This window comes from Rhamphochromis sp. 'chilingali', assembly GCF_963969265.1.
Source record: "Rhamphochromis sp. 'chilingali' genome assembly, chromosome: 21".
Taxonomy (NCBI): Eukaryota; Metazoa; Chordata; class Actinopteri; order Cichliformes; family Cichlidae; genus Rhamphochromis; species Rhamphochromis sp. 'chilingali'.
This window is the reverse complement of record NC_137949.1, coordinates 14,228,780-14,248,357: the sequence shown is the minus strand read 5'-3', so window position 1 is coordinate 14,248,357 and position 19,578 is coordinate 14,228,780. Positions and strand designations below refer to the sequence as shown.

Here is a 19,578-nt window from a genome sequence, read left to right as displayed (position 1 = left end):
CAATAACAGAGGTCAAACGTTTACTATAGGTCTTTACCAGGTTTGCACACACAGTAGCTGGTATTCTGGCCCATTCCTCCATGCAGATCTTCTCGAGAGCAGTGATGTTTTGGGGCTGTCGCCGAGCAACACGGACTTTCAACTCCCGCCACAGATTTTCTATGGGGTTGAGGTCTGGAGACTGGCTAGGCCACTCCAGGACTTTCAAATGCTTCTTACGGAGCCACTCCTTTGTTGCCCGGGCGGTGTGTTTTGGATCATTGTCATGTTGGAAGACCCAGCCTCGTTTCATCTTCAAAGTTCTCACTGATGGAAGGAGGTTTTGGCTCACAATACATGGCCCCATTCATTCTGTCCTTAACACGGATCAGTCGTCCTGTCCCCTTGGCAGAAAAACAGCCCCATAGCATGATGTTTCCACCCCCATGCTTCACAGTAGGTATGGTGTTCTTGGGATGCAACTCAGTATTCTTCTTCCTCCAAACACGACCAGTTGAGTTTATACCAAAAAGTTCTACTTTGGTTTCATCTGACCACATGACATTCTCCCAATCCTCTGCTGTATCATCCATGTGCTCTCTGGCAAACTTCAGACGGGCCTGGACATGCACTGGCTTCAGCAGCGGAACACGTCTGGCACTGCGGGATTTGATTCCCTGCCGTTGTAGTGTGTTACTGATGGTGACCTTTGTTACTTTGGTCCCAGCTCTCTGCAGGTCATTCACCAGGTCCCCCCGTGTGGTTCTGGGATCTTTGCTCACCGTTCTCATGATCATTTTGACCCCACGGGATGAGATCTTGCGTGGAGCCCCCAGATCGAAGGAGATTATCAGTAGTCTTGTATGTCTTCCATTTTCTGATGATTGCTCCCACAGTTGTTTTTTTCACACCAAGCTGCTTGCCTATTGTAGATTCACTCTTCCCAGTCTGGTGCAGGTCTACAATACTTTTCCTGGTGTCCTTCGAAAGCTCTTTGGTCTTGGCCATGGCGGAGTTTGGAGCCTGACTGTTTGAGGCTGTGGACAGGTGTCTTTTATACAGATGATGAGTTCAAACAGGTGCCATTCATACAGGTAACGAGTGGGGGACAGAAAAGCTTCTTACAGAAGACGTTACAGGTCTGTGAGAGTCAGAGATTTTCCTTGTTTGAGGTGACCAAATACTTATTTTCCACCCTAATTTACGAATAAATTCTTTATAAATCCTACCATGTGAATTCATGGATTTTTTTTTTCACATTCTGTCTCTCACAGTTGAAGTGTACCTCTGGTGCAAATTACTGACCTCTGTCATCATTTTAAGTGGGGGAACTTGCACAATCGGTGGCTGACTAAATACTTTTTTGCCCCACTGTATTTTCAGTTGCTACAAACGGGACAGACATGACTGGGGGATAGGACAGGGAGAAAGAATGAAAGAAAGAGAGGGAGAGAAAGAAAACCAAAGGGGAGAAGAGATGGTGAGAAGGGGGGGAAGAAAGAAAAAACAAACAAACACCTGGGTCACCTGTATGGAGAAAAAAAACAGAAGAGAAAGCAAACAACAAAGAGAAACATAATAAAAAAAACAGCACCATCACAATAAACTAGCTAGCAGTAGATATCAGTAGATACTAAATAATAAACGATATTGTGCAGCACGCAAGATAGACAGCGCACAATGTGCTTTGAGGCAGCAGCCAAGAAAGCTGTAGTCCGCGTCTGTGAATACTCGTGTGTACACCTGTGTGCATACCTGTGTGGATCAGCATGCTTGCATTCCAAAGGTTTCTCCATGTAACGATCTGCTAGAGGGTGTGGGGAGCCACAGCCCCGTCCTCCAGGGTATGAAGCAGGTATGGAGGAGATCAAAACTCCAGACATCCAGAGGCCCCCAGAACACAAGAGACCAAGGAAGACTAACAGAGGGGCAGCCGCGCCACTGTTCCAGTGAGAGCTGAGGAGAGTCCCAGATGAGGGCTCACTCAGCAGCCGCGGAGCAGAAGCCAGGGGGAGTTGCAGTGACGCGCCCGTGAGCTCCGCCGGCTGCCAGCTGTGCCTGAGTGACCGAGCCCCAGGCCGAGAGGCCGGGGGCACCCCACCTCCGAAGTGGCCCGAGCGAGCCCCAGGCTCCAGGCCCCGATAAGCGGCCGCCAAGGAGTGAGCCGGTGTGTACCCGGACGCCCACCCCCAGACACAAAGAACCACCAACGCACTGACGCCTGAGGGAGTCCGCCACTGGCAGGGGAAGTGGTGGTGGGTGGAGATAGGCCTCCAAACCTTGGAGGGCCTGAGATGTCCCCAGAGAGGTGGCGTCTGATACCCAACCTGACATATAGACACAGACATACAGGCACACACAGACACAAACATCCATTCCCACCCTCATGCTCTCATATGCACTTACTCCACACTCAACCAACATGGAGACAGACATAAAGAGACGCTGTACACACGATCACACTCCCCAAGCGTACTCTACGAACCGGGTCTAGGTACCCTTGCCCCTGGAGGGGGGAACTGCACCCAGACCCAGGTGGTGTTACCCTTTTCCCTGCGGTGGGGAGAGGCAGACCGCCCCGACCCCGCAGCAGCAGGGAGGCCCCACACTCCAGACCGCAGTCGGACGGCCAACTCCTCCTCCTAGCCCCCCCGCTCCAGCAGGCCGCAGAGAACGGAGGTGAGAGAAGACTCCAAACCTCCCTCCACCCGCTCATTGTAGTGTTGATGCATGTGTGTTCTAAGGTGCAATTAAAACCCAGGAGGGCATGGAGCTACCTGCCAGAGAGCAGCAGGTAAGCGCATGGTCCCTCCTGCTAGCCCTCAATGTCTACGTGTATTCAAAATTGAGAGGTGGGCAACGACGCCAGGGGTGAGGTGTACACCCTGATGGTAATTTGGACTCCGTGTATCGTGCCCACCCCCAAGATCCTATATGTATGTGTAATGAGAGTGTGAGTAATGTGAATGTCTAAGTTGTGGGATAAAATTGAGGCAGAGGCAGCCAGAAGGGGACAGAGGGGGGGGTAGCCTCCTCTGCACCCTGGTGACATACCCCTACTCCAAGGCCCTGCATGTGTGGGTGGTTGTGGTGGAGCGGGAAGAGGGAGGCAGCTGGAGATGGGGAGGGAAGGAAGGGAGGGGCAGGTGACCCCTCCCTGGGGCCAGCTCCCCCGCTGACCCCAGTAGGCACTCCCATACTCCACGACCTGCCAGGGAAAGGGGGCCCAGGCCCATCCAGACCGGGGCCCAGCGCAGCAGCGCCCCCCGGCCCCACAGAGCCCGGGACAGTCCACCCAACCCCACCACAGAGAAAATTGCACCCACCCCACCATCCACTCATCTTCCAGACTACATGAGACAATAGACGCCCAGGCTGAGATCTTCCTCCACCTCTCCTGTATCTCTCCCTCCTGCAGAGAGTTCCTGAGGAGAGGAAAGCTCCTGCAAGGTGTGACAATCTCCCCCACCAGTTGAAGAGCCCCCCAGGTGGCTCGATGCACCGGCGGCACCCTGCACCAGGGATGGGCCCCCATGCACCCACCCGCCCACAACCCCGGCAACACACAAACCAGGTCCCAAGGCCCCGAGGCCCGGCCAGGGCCCCAGCCCAGAGACGGAGCTCCCCCAGAACCTCACTCCCATCCCGGACCCACCCAGGGGCAGACAGGCTACCAGGCCAAATGCTTCGTCTAATAAAACCATTTGCCTGTTGGGCTCATTTGCATAAACAGCCTGACAGATCAAACAAAATAAATGTAATTACTAACCTGTAAAATACTGATAAAAATGATAAAAACTGATAAAAAAAAAAAAAAGCTTACAATTCTAGGCAGAAATAGATGACTTATGGAAAGTTCTGTGACATGCTGCCTGCTTTTGCTAAACGTTGTTGAATTCTCCCAATTCTTTGAATCTTTGGGCTGAAGGAAGGACAATACTCGGTGTATAAATGCTCAATCAACAATCATTTATTTCCATACAATTCAACAGTAAGAGCATTACAACGTCCGGACGGGAGAGATGCTACCAGAGGGTCAGGCACATGTCTCAAAATGGTGACGGGTTGCTCAGCTTTTTATAGTCTCTAGTGGCCCCCAGCTAGTCGTAAAAGCCAAAACATCACATTTTTTCTCTGTTACAGCGCCTAAGTTATGACCTCGGCAGTTGTTTCTCTGCTTTCTGTAAGGTGGGGGTGTGGAATGTGGTCTATCTATCTCCCCTGTCTTTAGACACAGAGTCTCCTGCTTACAACCTTCTCTTCATGATTCAACAATTAAGCATGTCAAGAAAACAGTGACCTCGGCAGTTGTTTCTCTGCTTTCTGTAAGGTGGGGGTGTGGAATGTGGTCTATCTATCTCCCCTGTCTTTAGACACAGAGTCTCCTGCTTACAACCTTCTCTTCATGATTCAACAATTAAGCATGTCAAGAAAACAGTGTAACACATTCCCAGCAGATCAAGGATACAGAGTGATGCACATTTATCTAATGAACTAATATGTGAATATGTTCTGTTAACTCAAAAGTATAATGAGAACTAAACTACATACAGCTCACACACTCTATATTAAAGGGTATAATGTGATCTACAGCAGTATTCTAATTCAACTACTTTGATTACATATATAAGGTAACATATAATAACAGAATAATCTAATAATTCCCCCTTTTGATCTCTGAAAGAGATCACTTACAACATGCACTCCAGGGTCGCAAGGTCCAAGTTTTCTTGATCCTGAGGCCCTCTGTCCCCCTTTAACGGGTGGACCATATGTGGGATGACCTCTGTGTTCACGCAGTTCAGATGCCAGCAAAGTTAGATTTACAACCATAACAGCAGTTACAGATGACTCTCCCATCACTCCCCAATTCTCCCACAGCTTTATTTTGGTGCTCCAGTTTTCCACTCCCATTTTAATGCCCCCTTATACCTTTCAAATGTACTTAGACTAGAACCTCTGTCTAAGGAGCTTTTAACCTTTATTTTTATTGCTGCAGCTACCAGTGTCTTCCAGTTGGGTGATTCTCAGCTTCTTTCTTCGACCTCCGGGGTTAGACCACCCTTTAGTCATTGCACAGTTCTGGGGATTATTCTGCCCCGATTTCAAACAAGGATCTGTGTGTTTTGGGTTCACCGGCGTGTCCCCCTTTTTGCCAAGAGCCTCTTGAACCTCGTTGGTCTGGTGTTCCTGGTTTTCGCCAACCCCTTCATGGTTATTGCTGTGTTTGTGGGATCCATGTTCTCCAGGAGCCCAAACGCCATGACACTTGACCCCAGTTGCTGTCTCGGCAGTCCCTACATCTGTCTCTGCTGTGAAGGGTCCTCACCTCTCCGGGTCCCCGTCTGGTGTCTGTTCCTTTCTCTGCAAGAGACAGAAAACCAAAACACCTCTCTCCCTAGCCTTGATAATCTAATATTGTTATCCATTGTTGTTCTAATGATTCAAATTTGGTTTAAAATATTATGTTCAGGACCTATTCTAATCATAATCTATGTGTGTGTAAAAGAAATCAAAAATTAGTGAACCCTTTCTAAGTCTAACACATTATAAGCTTAAGTTTTACCATAGCTAAATTATTAAACACAGAAATAACGTCATAAGATGTTCATAAAACCATTGTTTGATGTTCGGACTCAACTTCCCCCTTTTTGACACACTCCCATGTGTCAATTCATTGGAGCTAGACAATTAAAAGAGAAGGTTGGTGACATCATATCTCAGAAAGTATCAGAAATTCTTCTCTCGAGTACCGTTGCTCCAGCCTTGTCATCCCTGAGGATCTTCGATCCCGAAAATGTCCCTTCTCCTCATGTAATAAAGTCTGTCATCCTTCCATGCCCTGGTAACTGGTCCATCCAGAGCTGTAACATTTTGAAATGTACATACAACAAGCCAAACCACACCTTGGTCACACCAACCCTCTTCCGCCCCGAAGATGTCCAATGCCATCCTAGTATGGACTGTCAAAAGTGGCTTTAACGCTGACTATCCTGACAATCCATTTTATAACGTTTCCTGGTCAGATTTGCCAATCTCTGCACCAGGGTTTTAAACTTTTCGCCATTTCCATTAGTTGTTATTTTTATTTAGTTTCGACTCCAGATTTTCAATTTTTACCAGTTGTAATTAGTTTTTACCAATTCTTTGCTAGTTTAGTGTAGTTTTTATTTTCTGAAAATCCTTAGTTTCAATTTAGTTTTATTTGTGTTTTGCAAAAATTAAGTGTAACAAAATCCCAGTTCCATCATATCAGTCATGCTCTTCTGGTTATCCTTGGGTGTTGAGACTAATAACTATTAACTCTTGCCGCACCGTGTGGTCCTAATTTTGGTTGAAGTGAATTGATAACCTTTTGAAGGCGATTGTTTCACACCTTTATTTAGATGTCCCAGTCCTGTTGTCTCGGGATACATCACGCTGCCTTATCTGGGGTTAGCTGTTTTCTGGGGATGCGGGTTGAGTGGGTGAGCTCTTCAAGGAGGGGGAGTGTGCTCCCCCTGATGAGGTCTTCTAGGTAAGCTAGGTTAACCTTCTTGTGTGGGCTTTTCAAGTGCACTTTAAGGTTAGTGGGACTTTTAGTTTTATAAATGTCCCTCATGACCCCCTGATGACCCAGTATTTCATTTTTGCACACTGTAGTACACATTTTAGTTTTTGCTTGTAGCTCGCATACTCTACTTGCCACTCCTCTAATTCCTGATGTTTCTTAGAGAGGGCAACAGTACCTTTAAAATTATATCACATGTGTGGGGGTGTGGCCTTGCCAATTGTTTTGCCCACCTTTTCAAAATGGCCGGCGTGCCCACAAGCACATTTCATAGAAAAAGAAAGGTAAGCTTGATATTTACATTTAAAATGTTTTGTTAAACTCAGATCTTTATTTTATTCTTTTTGCAAGTACCCCTCCTCGGTGGCGAGAAACTGTTGGTGTGGTCAAGTGGGTGCTCTAGAAACAAACGCTCAGGACAGAACAGTTATCAGTCATGTACTTCCTACAAATTTTGCATATGTTTTATTTCATATTGATCCTCTGAGTGTAATGGTACATTTTAATTTGAATTTATCCAAACTAAACACAATATTTTCTTTATTTACTTTGCTCTTGTTCTTTTTCAGTACCACATCCTATCAAATGTCCCTGTCGATTATATTCTACATTTAATAACTTACTATTTCAAGTGAGAACCTAAATCACGTGGACCAATGTTTATTATTGCATATCTCTATTCTGAATGTGGCCAGTCATTCATAGGTATTGTTCAATTTTGGCGATTTTCCTCTATAAAATTTAATTGACTTTTTACAGTGGCCTGCTATGGTTAATAATAACATATTCCAGTCATGAGTGGTATCAAAAGTCTTCTCCACTGTAGCATTTGGCATTCCCAATAATATAACATGATACCTTACTCAAAACACAGCTAATATAGCACAGTTTTCTTAATGCAAACATCGGTAACTCAAAATCAGCAACCACAGTGTTAAGTCTGCAGTTCATACTTATGTGAAGCTAGAGTCTCCTCCTCCAGTCTCTCTTATCCTCCTGCTCCTGAAAAAACAAAACAAAACAAAGCGAAGCATCCACCCTTCTCTTGTCGGCTGGGTGAATTGTTTATTGGCATTTACTAATCCTAAAGTGGGTGCAGTCATTGTCTCAGTATCAAGTCAGTCAAAGCTTTTAGTCGTCAGTCCATCACAGTCCATTCACATGCATACCTCCACACACATTCATACCAGATGTTGCTGATAATGGAGTCTCACGCGCAACCTATTCGAGCATCCATCACCAGCAAGATGACGTCATCATTTTAAAGGAAAACAATTCCTTGTTGTTTTTTGGGCCGGATTGACTCGGTGCAATCCTTTTAGACTCAGAACTTCTCAGTGTTCCCTATAAGTGAATTTCTCCCAAGCCAATTACAATCATGGAGAAGCACACTTTGCAACTGTTTTTGTAAGAATATTTCATAGCGCTTTAAATTTCAATCTTTCAGGCCTGGTTTAAAGAGCTGATTGTTAAATCATGAACTCACAAAATATCAACATATCACCACCGGTGGATCACACCTCTCAGATGTTTTTTCTCCAGTGCACTGTAACAAAAACGAAAACAGACATAACCAACAAAATACTACTAAAATAACACAAACTAGGGCCCGTTGCAAACATGTCCAAGCATAAAACTATCCCTCTCTCGCTTACGAGAAAGAACACAAGCCAAAGCTCACTGATAAAATCAAGCTAGCGCTAAACAAAACGAAACAATCAACCAGAAATTCACAGGAACATTTTGCTTCCTGCCGGGACAATATTGTGTGGGAATGAGAACCTCAGGTGCCGTAACACCTTTTGTTCCTCCTTGAATTAAAACTCAATCACAGAAAATGCCGTACTCCAACCTAAACTTACACTATTAATTCATCATTTTCACTCTGTGCCACTGTTCCTCATCAGGGCTGTGTGAAGCACAGCAAAGAATTCAGTCAAGGCCTTGAGCCATAAACAGACATCACGCACAGACATTGTTTTCATAACCAAACTTTTTTAGACCTTATTCCTAAAATCTACATAAATGCCCTCTGGGTGACATATAACACATTCTAAGTATTTAATGGTAATCAATGGCTCCTCATAAAAATTATGCATTGGGATGTTTGTGTGCAGCATTTTGCATATCAGCATAAGCAAAGCATTCTTCATTGCATCAGCGTGTGTGTGTGTGTGTGTGTGTGTGTGTGTGTGTGTGTGTGTGTGTGTGTGTGTGTGTGTGTGTGTGTGTGTGTATGTGGATCACTTCTCAGTGAATCAGCATTCCAATGTGTGTGTGTGTGTATGTGTGTGTGTGTCATTTCTCACTCACTCAACGAGTGCACGTGTTCATGTGTGTATTTCACTTCATTCTGAATCTGTGTGTTTGGAGACCATTGCTGCTGCTGCTGCTCAAAATTCAGTCCGTCCTGGTTCTGACCCCAATTGGGGCAGTCCTTTCTCCAGTGTCGATGTTCACCGCAGGTGAAACCTGCATCTTCTTCTGTGTTTTTGTCCATTCTGAGGTGCCTTCTGACCTCAGTTACTCCTCTTGTCTCGGTCACGCCCTTTTTCGCCACCCGATCATCCGTGTTGGTCCATCACTGTCCTGCACAGTGTGAATGCAAAGTTATCAAGGTCAGCATTCTTTCGCTCGGCCTTACTTTTCATTCGGGCTTGGCGGGCGTCTCGTCACAGCTCTGTCAGCTGACGCAGTCTGGGAATTTTCCCCCGTGTAGTGAAACGGGCCTTAGGTTTAGTGCTCTCCGTCTCGGCTGCATGAGATCACATTCCTGCAGGTCTGTTGACATTCTCAGGTCGTTGTTGTGGGTCCAGCTGTTGCAGCATTTGGTCAGTGTCACGTATGGGGGAGAGCAGGAGTCCAGTCAGCCTCGGCTTTCAGGGCCGGCAAAGCAGCCTGTAATTAAATATGTATAGAAAAAACAAAAACAAAACAAAACAAAAACAAACAAAAAACAAAAACAAACGAACAGGAAAATGTTGTTGTGTTGGCTGTGTTATTCAGAGGGGAGACAATGGGGCCAGGCCCTGTGTCAGCCTTCTCTCCCCCTTTTTTTGTTTTTTGTCTCCCGATATAATCAACTCCTAACCCACCAAGTTGACAGGACAACACCGGTATATGTTAAAATTCTTAAGATCATGTTTAAAAGCCCAAAAAGGAACTTTCTTTCATTCAGTAATCACTTTTATTAATCAATCAACAGAAAACATGTCACAATTTGAATCTTTTAACCACTAAATTTGTTGTGTCTTGCCTGGTTGGTTAGACCAGTGTTCCTTTTTTTTTTTTTTTTTAGTTAAATTGTTGTCCTGCAACCCAGAGGGTTTCTTTGTCAGTAATGTATAGACTTCATCATTTAAGTATGTTAATTTTTCTTTAACCTTGCTGGAAAATCTTCACGTGTTCATGAGTGTAAGCTGTTTCTTCATTGCGTGTATGTGCATTTGTATAAAAGCAGGTTAATTTTATCTTTTCTCAAACTAGGCGTTACCTTAAAAGGAGCCTTTCTCTCAGATTTCTCTGCTTGTGTGTTTTTGTTTCACCTTTTTGTTGTGATGCTCCGGACGCCTTCCCAACCTCCACAAGTCCGTTGGCCCCAATTTTATGTGTTAAAACTTCTCTTAATTTCTCCTCTAATTCTCTCCTCGCTGCTGTCTTTTTCACAGCTGCTGATTCGTGCTGGGTGTGGTTCCCATTACCTATAATTTTGCTTCGGCCGCTGTGCTTGTGGGGGCAGTTGGTCCAGGTCCGCAGCTTCCTGTATTAACACACTAAGAGATTTATTTAATTTCATTTTCATCACTGTTAAACAGATAAGCAGGCAACACGCCTACCTTGACAGCGTCATAATTCTCCACTACACACCTCTTACTATCTCTCCTTTTTATTTTTATTACACCACAGAGTAATACACCCAATTATGCCCGTCTATCTCTATGTGGCTCCAAATTCCCTCTTTATTTTAATTTCACACTCGTCAGGGGACAGGCACACAACAATTTCAACCACTGAAACGAGGAATTCAACCTTTTTATATTTCTTTACTAATCTAGACTCAACCTTTGTTCGCAAAATGTGTCTTGTTCTAGTCCGGAATAAATGTGAACCCGTGATTACACGGCCGTTCCAGTGTTATTTCCGTAGCTATGCGGGGGCCCTCACCTCCCCAAGTCACCACCTCAGCACCCGGACGCCGCCGGTCCTGCCCGCGCGTCCACGAACAGGAGGGTCGCTACTCCATAGGCAAAATGTTCCACAGGTACACTAGGCATCAACCTTTGATCCTAAAATGTGTATTTGCTCTAATGTCCTCCTAATCAAACACATCAACCGTCACTGTCACTGTGTTCACGCTTCACACTTCACACAAAAAACACACTCAGAGCGCGCCTCACTCACACTCTCACTCAGTGCGCGCTTTACCCACAAGACAGCACCCAGAGCGCGCTTCGCAGCTTCACACACACTCTCACTCAGAGCGCGCCTTCACACTCACACACAACACTTTTCCTCAGCGGGAATTTTACACAGAAACCTCTGAGCTCAACTATTAGATCTTCTTAAAGCACACTGCACCATAGACCAAAATACCCCTTTCTCTGCGCTTATGACCGCCACCACGGGGCAAAGTCGCATCATAAAAGTGATGCTTGCATCCCCGAAGTTATACCTGACATCATAAACCAGGTGTTGCTATGTACTTAAAATTTTACTTTGTATTATGACCGCAGCCCTTAAAACTCGACTGACGCCACAAACCACCGTCAAAACCTCTATCCAATGTACTAAAACTAGCACCAACCACTACTGCACTTCACGGCCGCACCACCGGAACACGCCGTATCATAAACCAAACCTACGGACGTGTTTCGCTCTCGCGTTGCCAGCGTTCAACTGCACCGTGAAGCCAGCATCTGCTTTTCCTTAAATCAACTTCTATTTCATAGCCGGCAAAAGCCAGGACGTCACTGACACCATAAACAAAATAAACAAACCTCGACTTCAATGTACTGGACTAATGGCCGCGTCTTCAGAAGAAATTCTAACGTATTATTGCTACAGAAGCCAGTATTAGACAAAATTAAATGCGGAAGGTAAAGTGGCTGCAACTAGTCCAACGTAGTATGTTATTAGTATCTCGGTAGAAGCAGTTTACTGCAACTAGTCCAACGTAGTATGTTATTAGTATCTCGGTAGAAGCAGTTTATTTAACACACTGGAATTCAGCCTCAACTTATGTTGTTAGTATCTTGCGCCAAAAACCAGACACCGACAAATTTACTGTGAAAATACATGTGACTCAGCGAACAGATTAATTTGGAAAGCCCAATATGCACATTTGGTATTTATAATACAACAGGCTGTGCTTACCTTTCTGTTTTAGGCCGGCCTTCTGTTCACTTTGCCCCACGATCTCACCAAAGGCCAAATCTACACCTCCTCAGCACACCAAAGATCCGGGTCACACGGCACCAAGTTGTTGAATTCTCCCAATTCTTTGAATCTTTGGGCTGAAGGAAGGACAATACTCGGTGTATAAATGCTCAATCAACAATCATTTATTTCCATACAATTCAACAGTAAGAGCATTACAACGTCCGGACGGGAGAGATGCTACCAGAGGGTCAGGCACATGTCTCAAAATGGTGACGGGTTGCTCAGCTTTTTATAGTCTCTAGTGGCCCCCAGCTAGTCGTAAAAGCCAAAACATCACATTTTTTCTCTGTTACAGCGCCTAAGTTATGACCTCGACAGTTGTTTCTCTGCTTTCTGTAAGGTGGGGGTGTGGAATGTGGTCTATCTATCTCCCCTGTCTTTAGACACAGAGTCTCCTGCTTACAACCTTCTCTTCATGATTCAACAATTAAGCATGTCAAGAAAACAGTGTAACACATTCCCAGCAGATCAAGGATACAGAGTGATGCACATTTATCTAATGAACTAATATGTGAATATGTTCTGTTAACTCAAAAGTATAATGAGAACTAAACTACATACAGCTCACACACTCTATATTAAAGGGTATAATGTGATCTACAGCAGTATTCTAATTCAACTACTTTGATTACATATATAAGGTAACATATAATAACAGAATAATCTAATAACGTGTGTGTGTGTCTCATATATATATATATATATATATATATATATATATACACACTAAACATGTTCTGACATTTAGACATAAGATTTGTGATTTTTTTTTGTTGGTATAGCTGGAAAAACGTGCATCTCCCATTTTTTTGAAATTGCCGTTTTTATTATTACTATATTTATTATTATACATTTTTTTTCCTGCTTATCCAATTCAGCTGTTGTGGAGTGACAGACTGCTCTGTTGCAGAGCATCTGGAAAATCATGTGACTGCAGTAGGAGAAGAAACAGTAAAAAAGCTTAAACAAATTTATGTTGTAAAGTGTGACAACATTGTTCCGCTAGTCCGTTTGATCCGTTAGTTATGCAAGTTGTGAGGTGGGGCCTCCATTGGTCAGACTTGCTTTGTCCAGCACATCCCACAGATGATTAATTGGACTGAGAATTTGGAGAAATTTGGTTGCCAATCAACACCTCAAACTTGTTGTTGTGCTCCTATATGCCAATATAATACTATCAGCGTTTATAATGAGTGATAAATGAACATTTTATAACAAAAAACCAGGAGAATCCCCTTTCAATCGAGTTACGAGTGTTGATGTTACATAGACTGTCCAACAGAGGGCACTCTTCAACTTCTCAGGTGTTGACAAATGTTTGGAACACCACTCACACAACAATCAGCTAATCTGGTCGAGCAAAACACAAACGAGAAATCCTAGACCTGGGCCCTGTTTCAGGAAGCCGGTTTAGAAAACTTAGAGTGGAAAAACGATACTCAGGGTTGAGTAACCCCGAACTGTCCAACTCGGAATATTCGGTTTCAGAAAGGCTGATAACAAGTAGTTCAATCAACGCGGAATTGCTCTAACCCCAAGTGAAGCGCGCGGACGAGGATACATAAAGCCCTGATAAGCGGAGCACAGAGTAAGCGAGTCACCATGGAGACGGAGGGAAAGAAGGCGCGGTCAATGTATTTTACAGCGCTTGAGGCCGAAATTCTGATGGCAGCATATGCCGATAACATGCAAATTCCGCGGAAAAAAGTAACACAGCCTCAGCTGCAAAAGAAAGGGAGCATGCATGGCAAAACATAGCCGACAGAGTCAATGCGTGAGTGTTAATTTAAACATTGATCTAGGGATTTCCACCCATTTAACACGTTATTTTATCATATGTTATTTTATTTGTTATTTTATACATTTTATTTTGTGACGTGATGTGAGCGCAGGTGCAACCCAACAGGCCCCAAACGTTCCTGGCAGCAAGTAAAAATGAAATATAAAAATATAGTCCAACCAGGTAAGGTGTAATTGTATTATGAGCCATAGTGCTTGGTCTGTTTGTCCGATGTAAATCAATTGCAGTTAGAGGCTACATTAATTTTCTGTCTGTAAGCACTTATTGAAATTATCTGAGCACATTACAAGTACATATTTGCTTACTCTGTATGCTCAAATGTGACCCGTTATAGCCAACAGAAAAAAAGCGGAGGCCCGAAAAACAGGTGGAGGTCGTCCACCACCACCACTCACAGAGGCTGAGCAGTTGGCCCTCAGCCAAAACAGTGGGCGCCCTGTGGCCGAAGGCATCTCTGCGGGGACATCCTCTGAGTCAATAACCCCGCAAGACACAAGTGCCTACATAGGGGGTAAATTCAAAATAATACATGATGTGCATACATCCTTTCTTCACAGTCACCTTTGCAGTGCTACTCATTCATTTGATAAACTCTTTACCATAATGGATTATTTTGTAGTGAAGTTATTTTCCTACTGATTTTGCCTTCCCTCAGTCTTGGTTGTCTTTGAGAGCATAATGACAATGAAGTGTAAGGTGATTGGTATGTTTGTTAATTGCCATTTGGTCCCTTGTAAGTTATAAGTGACCTGTATAAACCTCATATTCTATCAGTTGATGGTGATGGTGTACTGCATCTGGTGCAGCCTCCTGTTGAGCCAGACCAACATGCAGTTGTGAGTAATACTCCACAGATTATATGAGTTTACAGTAGAACAGCAATGTTGTTTATTTCTTTACTACAGGCAAATAATGAAGAAACATTGACAGCTGTTACAGAGGAGGAAGCAACAGAGACACTTTATGAGGTTTACATCTTTTAATACTTTGTGTACAGGAAACACAGGTGACCAATAAAGCCAGTTGAACAAAAAATCTGTTTATTCTTCTTTCAACATGTTGAGGTGATGGGTCAAAAGAAATGATTGTGACATATGGTGTCTCTGACTGCGCTTCCATCTTGTATGTCCGTGGGAGGGTCAGGATGTTCATGGTTTGGATCACTGCTGTTTGGTTCAGAAGGATAGTGTTCTCCTCTAATTGTGGCAATGTTGTGAAGAATCACACATGCCACAATAATGTCACATGCCCTTTCTGGGGTGACCCTGAGTCTTTGCAGGCACTGGAACCGGGCCTTAAGCATTCCGATAGTCATTTCAACTCTGGCTCTTGTCCTGCAATTAGCCAGATTATATCGCTGCTGTGGGCCCGGTTCAGGGTCAGAGTAAGGGGTAAGCAAATAGGGTAAACATGGATACCCCCTATCACCAAGCAAGTAGCCAGTGAACTCTCCTAAGACAGAAGGATACACTTCAGTTCAAATGTCCCTGAAGCAATTGGTCTTTATATATTTTAAAGTATTTTCAACTCACCATGTCCAAATTTTGTGCTCAGTGTACATTCACGGAATATTTGTGAGTCATGGACAGAGCCTGGCCACTTGGCTTCCACATTTGTGATAATGTTGGCAGCATCACATATGATCTTCACAGTGCAGAGAACACAAATTAGCATCCATTACTATAATGAAATAATTTGTTAGTTTGACATGCTACAGGGAACTATGTACCTGTACATTAATGCTGTGGAAAGACTTCCTGTTCACATAGTCTCCTTCATTTACTGAAGGAGCAATGATTGGAATGTGAGTACCATCTATACAGCCAATCACGCCTGGGAACCCTGAAAATAAATGTAAAATTTAAGTAGTAGTTCAAGTATCACCACATCATAAATTAAGTTTTGGTCATCCTGATACCTGCAATTTTGTGGCATCCCTCTTTGATGAATCTTGTGGGTCTATGACCGGGGAACACCACAAACGAGTACAGGAGACGTTTCAGTGCAACTGTAACATTCCTGACTGCCCGACAGACGGTAGCCTTGGAAACGTGCTCAGCTTCACCAATATTATACAGAAAGCTCCCGTTTGCAAAAAACCGAAGTGCAATACAAATAATATGTACAGAACTGAGAGCATGTCCGCGATGTGTCACATGCGTAATATATGGCCTGAGGATGCTATCCAAATAAATTATAGATTGTGCTGAGAAACGGTAACGTTCGCACAGACAATCATCAGGAAATGATAAAATGTCCAAACGCGCTCTGATCACTCTCTCCCGGCGGAGAGCTCTGCGGAGAATTTGGGCTTCACGATCTACTGGCTCTTCAAGGAAGGGACACGCCATGTCTGACACTTCCTACTTTCAGGTTTCCGACAAAGGGGCGGAGACAGTCAGGGTTAGTTGTAGTAAACCTGCTAGGGGGCAGGTTAGCTTCACGGCGTGTGTCGTCATAGTGACTCACTCAGGCTTCAGCTGAACTCGCTTTGTGAAACCGAAAACCCAGAGTTTTCGTTAACTCAGGGTATACTTACTCAGTTTTTCCACTAAACCGGCTTCCTGAAACAGGGCCCTGTTGTGACAAAACGAGATTATTTTAAACTGCACTTTAAAATCTTAGTTATATCTTAGCATGGACTCATCAATAACTAGACATAGGAAATGCCAGGACAATCTGTTTGTTTCATGTGTCTCAAAGATAAAGCAATTTTGTATATCGAATATTTAATAATAATAATAATGGATTGGATTTATATAGCGCTTTTCAAGGCACCCAAAGCGCTTTACAATGCCACTATTCATTCACTCTCACATTCACACACTGGTGGAGGCAAGCTACGGTTGTAGCCACAGCTGCCCTGGGGCAGGCTGACAGAAGCGAGGCTGCCATATCGTGCCATCGGCCCCTCTGGCCAACACCAGTAGGCAGTAGGGTAAAGTGTCTTGCCCAAGGACACAACGACCAGGACAGAGAGCCCGGGGATCGAACCGGCGACCTTCCGGTTACAGATACGCTTCCCAACCCCCCTGAGCCACAGTCGCCCTAAATCTGATATTCACCAATTCACCAGATATCAATATGAGTCTTAAAAAATGTACATTGGTCATGGTTTGTTTTAGTCACAATGTCTAACTAGCACATGCTTTGCATTAATTTAATATTTACTGAATGTTAAATAAGTAAGCTGGGCAGCACGGTGGCACGGTGGTTAGCACTGTTGCCTCACAGCAAGAAGGTCCTGAGTTCAATTCCACCAGCAGGCCGGGGTCTTTCTGTGTGGAGTTTGCATGTTCTCCCCGTGTTTGCGTGGGTTCCCTCCAGGTACTCCGGCTTCCTCCCACCGTCCAAAGACATGCAGCTTGTGGGGATAGGTTAATTGGATAATACAAATTGCCACTAGGTGTGAATGTGTGAGTGAATGTGAGTGTGAATGGTTGTCTGTCCTTGTGTGTTGGCCCTGCGACAGACTGGCGACCTGTCCAGGGTGTACCCTGCCTCTCGCCCTATGACAGCTGGGATAGGCTCCAGCGCCCCCCGCGACCCTGAAAAGGATAAGCGGAAGCGAATGGATGGATGTTAAATAAGTAAACCTTCCACCTAATTTTTATGCGTTCTCCTTGTGTTTTGTCTGCTAAAGTAACAATTTAATATGATGACAAGTGAGGATTCAAAAAGTGGATCCATCCCTGTCTGTGAGCTTTATTTATAACTGGAACAACATAGCATCACATTGATATTCCTTTAACATCACTGGTGGCATCCCAGATGCTATGCAGCTCTTGCCAATAACTGTTAACCTCTGGCACCCATCGCATGGAAAACACAGATTTCCTTTTAGAAATTGCAGATTTAAGGAGGTGACCCTTTCAATCACATTCTCATTCCTGCTCAAGCAGTCAAGTGCCCTGAATTATGTAGAAGAAAGTGACAGAGAGAGATAAAGTAAGGTGAAGAGAACGTGACTGAGCTGGACGTTAAGAGGCTGTATGGCTCGATATGCCCGGGAACCATGTTTAAATAAACATCAGACAGGCAGAAAAGGTGAGAGCCATGCACAGTCATACTTCAGGGATATTCTGCTCAGCCCAGTCATACATAATTCTTCTTGCTTTCTAGAATATCAGGCTGCCCTGTCCATGTGCAAGTGTCTGGAGCTACTGATATTCATGCATATTCAATACCAACTATAAATCTCTTCCACCCTCCCTTCTTTCTATTATTTCTTGAATCTGCCTACATGGGGTCTTGCTGCTGGATGTTAATCCTAATCTCGATTTTATTCCTCTCCTCGCTTCTCAGAGTTTAGCCGCATGAGGTCTGCAGCCAAAAGAGAAAGAGACTCAACAAAAGAACCGATCAGCCAGCCTCTCTTTTCAGTTTTGATCTCTATTCATTCGTATTACATCTTGTGAGGTCCACATGTAAATATTGATATATAAATTTTTGAAATGGCATTTTGAAACTCAGTGACAATTTGACTTGGCTAAATAAAAGACACAATTATTTGAACCAAGCAAGAAACGAAATTTTAAAATCATGAAAATACATTTATAAACTTCATTTAATGTTCAACTTATCCTTCCAAATGGGAAAAATGTGATTTCTCAGTGACTTTGAAAGTGCCCCGATTGTTGGTGTCAGATGGGCTGATCGAGTAGGCTATGTCTGAAACTGCTGATCTCTTGGCTTGTCATCACATCAGCCTCTAGAGAGAAAAACAAATCTTTTTGTTAGCTGTAGACCTGCAACTGTCAGCCAAAAAAAGGAAATCTGAGGCTACAGTGCGAACAAGCTCACTTAAGCTGGACAGCTCAAGACTGGGAAAACAAACCTGTGACTTAGTGAATCAACCTGCCCAGGCTCCTGCTGCTGGTAGTCTCCCAGTGTGTGGAGTTCCTCCATATGACTGTTGACCAGTTGCTTTTATTTAGGCCTCAAATGACTTCTAATATCAGGATAATGCACCAAATCAAACTGCTTCAATTGGCTGAATATATCCAGCAGACATAGGATAACTTTTATTTTTATTTTTATTATAGTCTCCCAAAGAATGAGAGGTATTCAGTGATATTCAATTTGTTCCAACATGAAAATAGTCACCTTCAGTGGCCATGCTGACTTAATTGTCCTACAGTGGAGTCTTCAGTGGATGCCAAAGAAGAAAACTCTTCTTTGGCATCCCAGAAATGATGTAAAGCTGAAAGAGGTAAGAACTACAGTTCAGTAATCATTTTATTTCTGTGGGGTTGTCATTTGTCATTTGATAATATAATATAAGATATATATATATATATATATATATATATATATATATATATATATATATATATATATATATATCTTATATTATATTATCAAATGACAAATGACAACCCCACAGAAAAGACACAATATATCTATATATAGATATATCTATATCTATATATAGATATATCTATATCTATCTATATCTATATATCTATATCTATCTATCTATATCTATATATATATATCTATCTATTAGGGGTGCAACGATACACAAAATTCACGGTTCGGTTCGGTTCGATACTTTGGTGTCACGGTTCGATATTTTTTTCGATACAAAAAAAATGTTCATGCCTTTTTAATTTGTCATTTATTAAAATTATAAATATATATTTTAACTCAAAAGTACAGTTTTTAAATTTAACCTTAACCCTTGTGCGTGTTTTTTATTTTGACAGCGAATGCGCACCTGCGGACCACTTATGTGCAGCCCTGGTTATATAGCTCGTCATATTGCAGCCACAGAAATTATTTTGTCCATGAAACCATAAAGCTGCAC

The 19,578-nt window shown here is 43.5% G+C and overlaps 1 protein-coding gene across 1 annotated transcript; it reads right to left on the bottom strand.

Moving 5' to 3' along the window:
- Positions 1-14,690: 14,690 nt before the first annotated feature.
- Positions 14,691-18,888, bottom strand: LOC308389610 (putative nuclease HARBI1; the record flags this gene model as incomplete). The annotated part of the gene is made up of 5 exons (XM_080871101.1): positions 14,691-15,221; positions 15,302-15,413; positions 15,499-15,611; positions 15,688-15,828; positions 18,876-18,888. The coding sequence occupies 5 exons, from the start codon at positions 18,886-18,888 to the stop codon at positions 14,842-14,844; spliced, it is 759 nt and encodes a 252-aa protein (XP_080727227.1). The 3' UTR covers positions 14,691-14,841.
- Between the last annotated feature and the right edge of the window lie 690 nt (positions 18,889-19,578).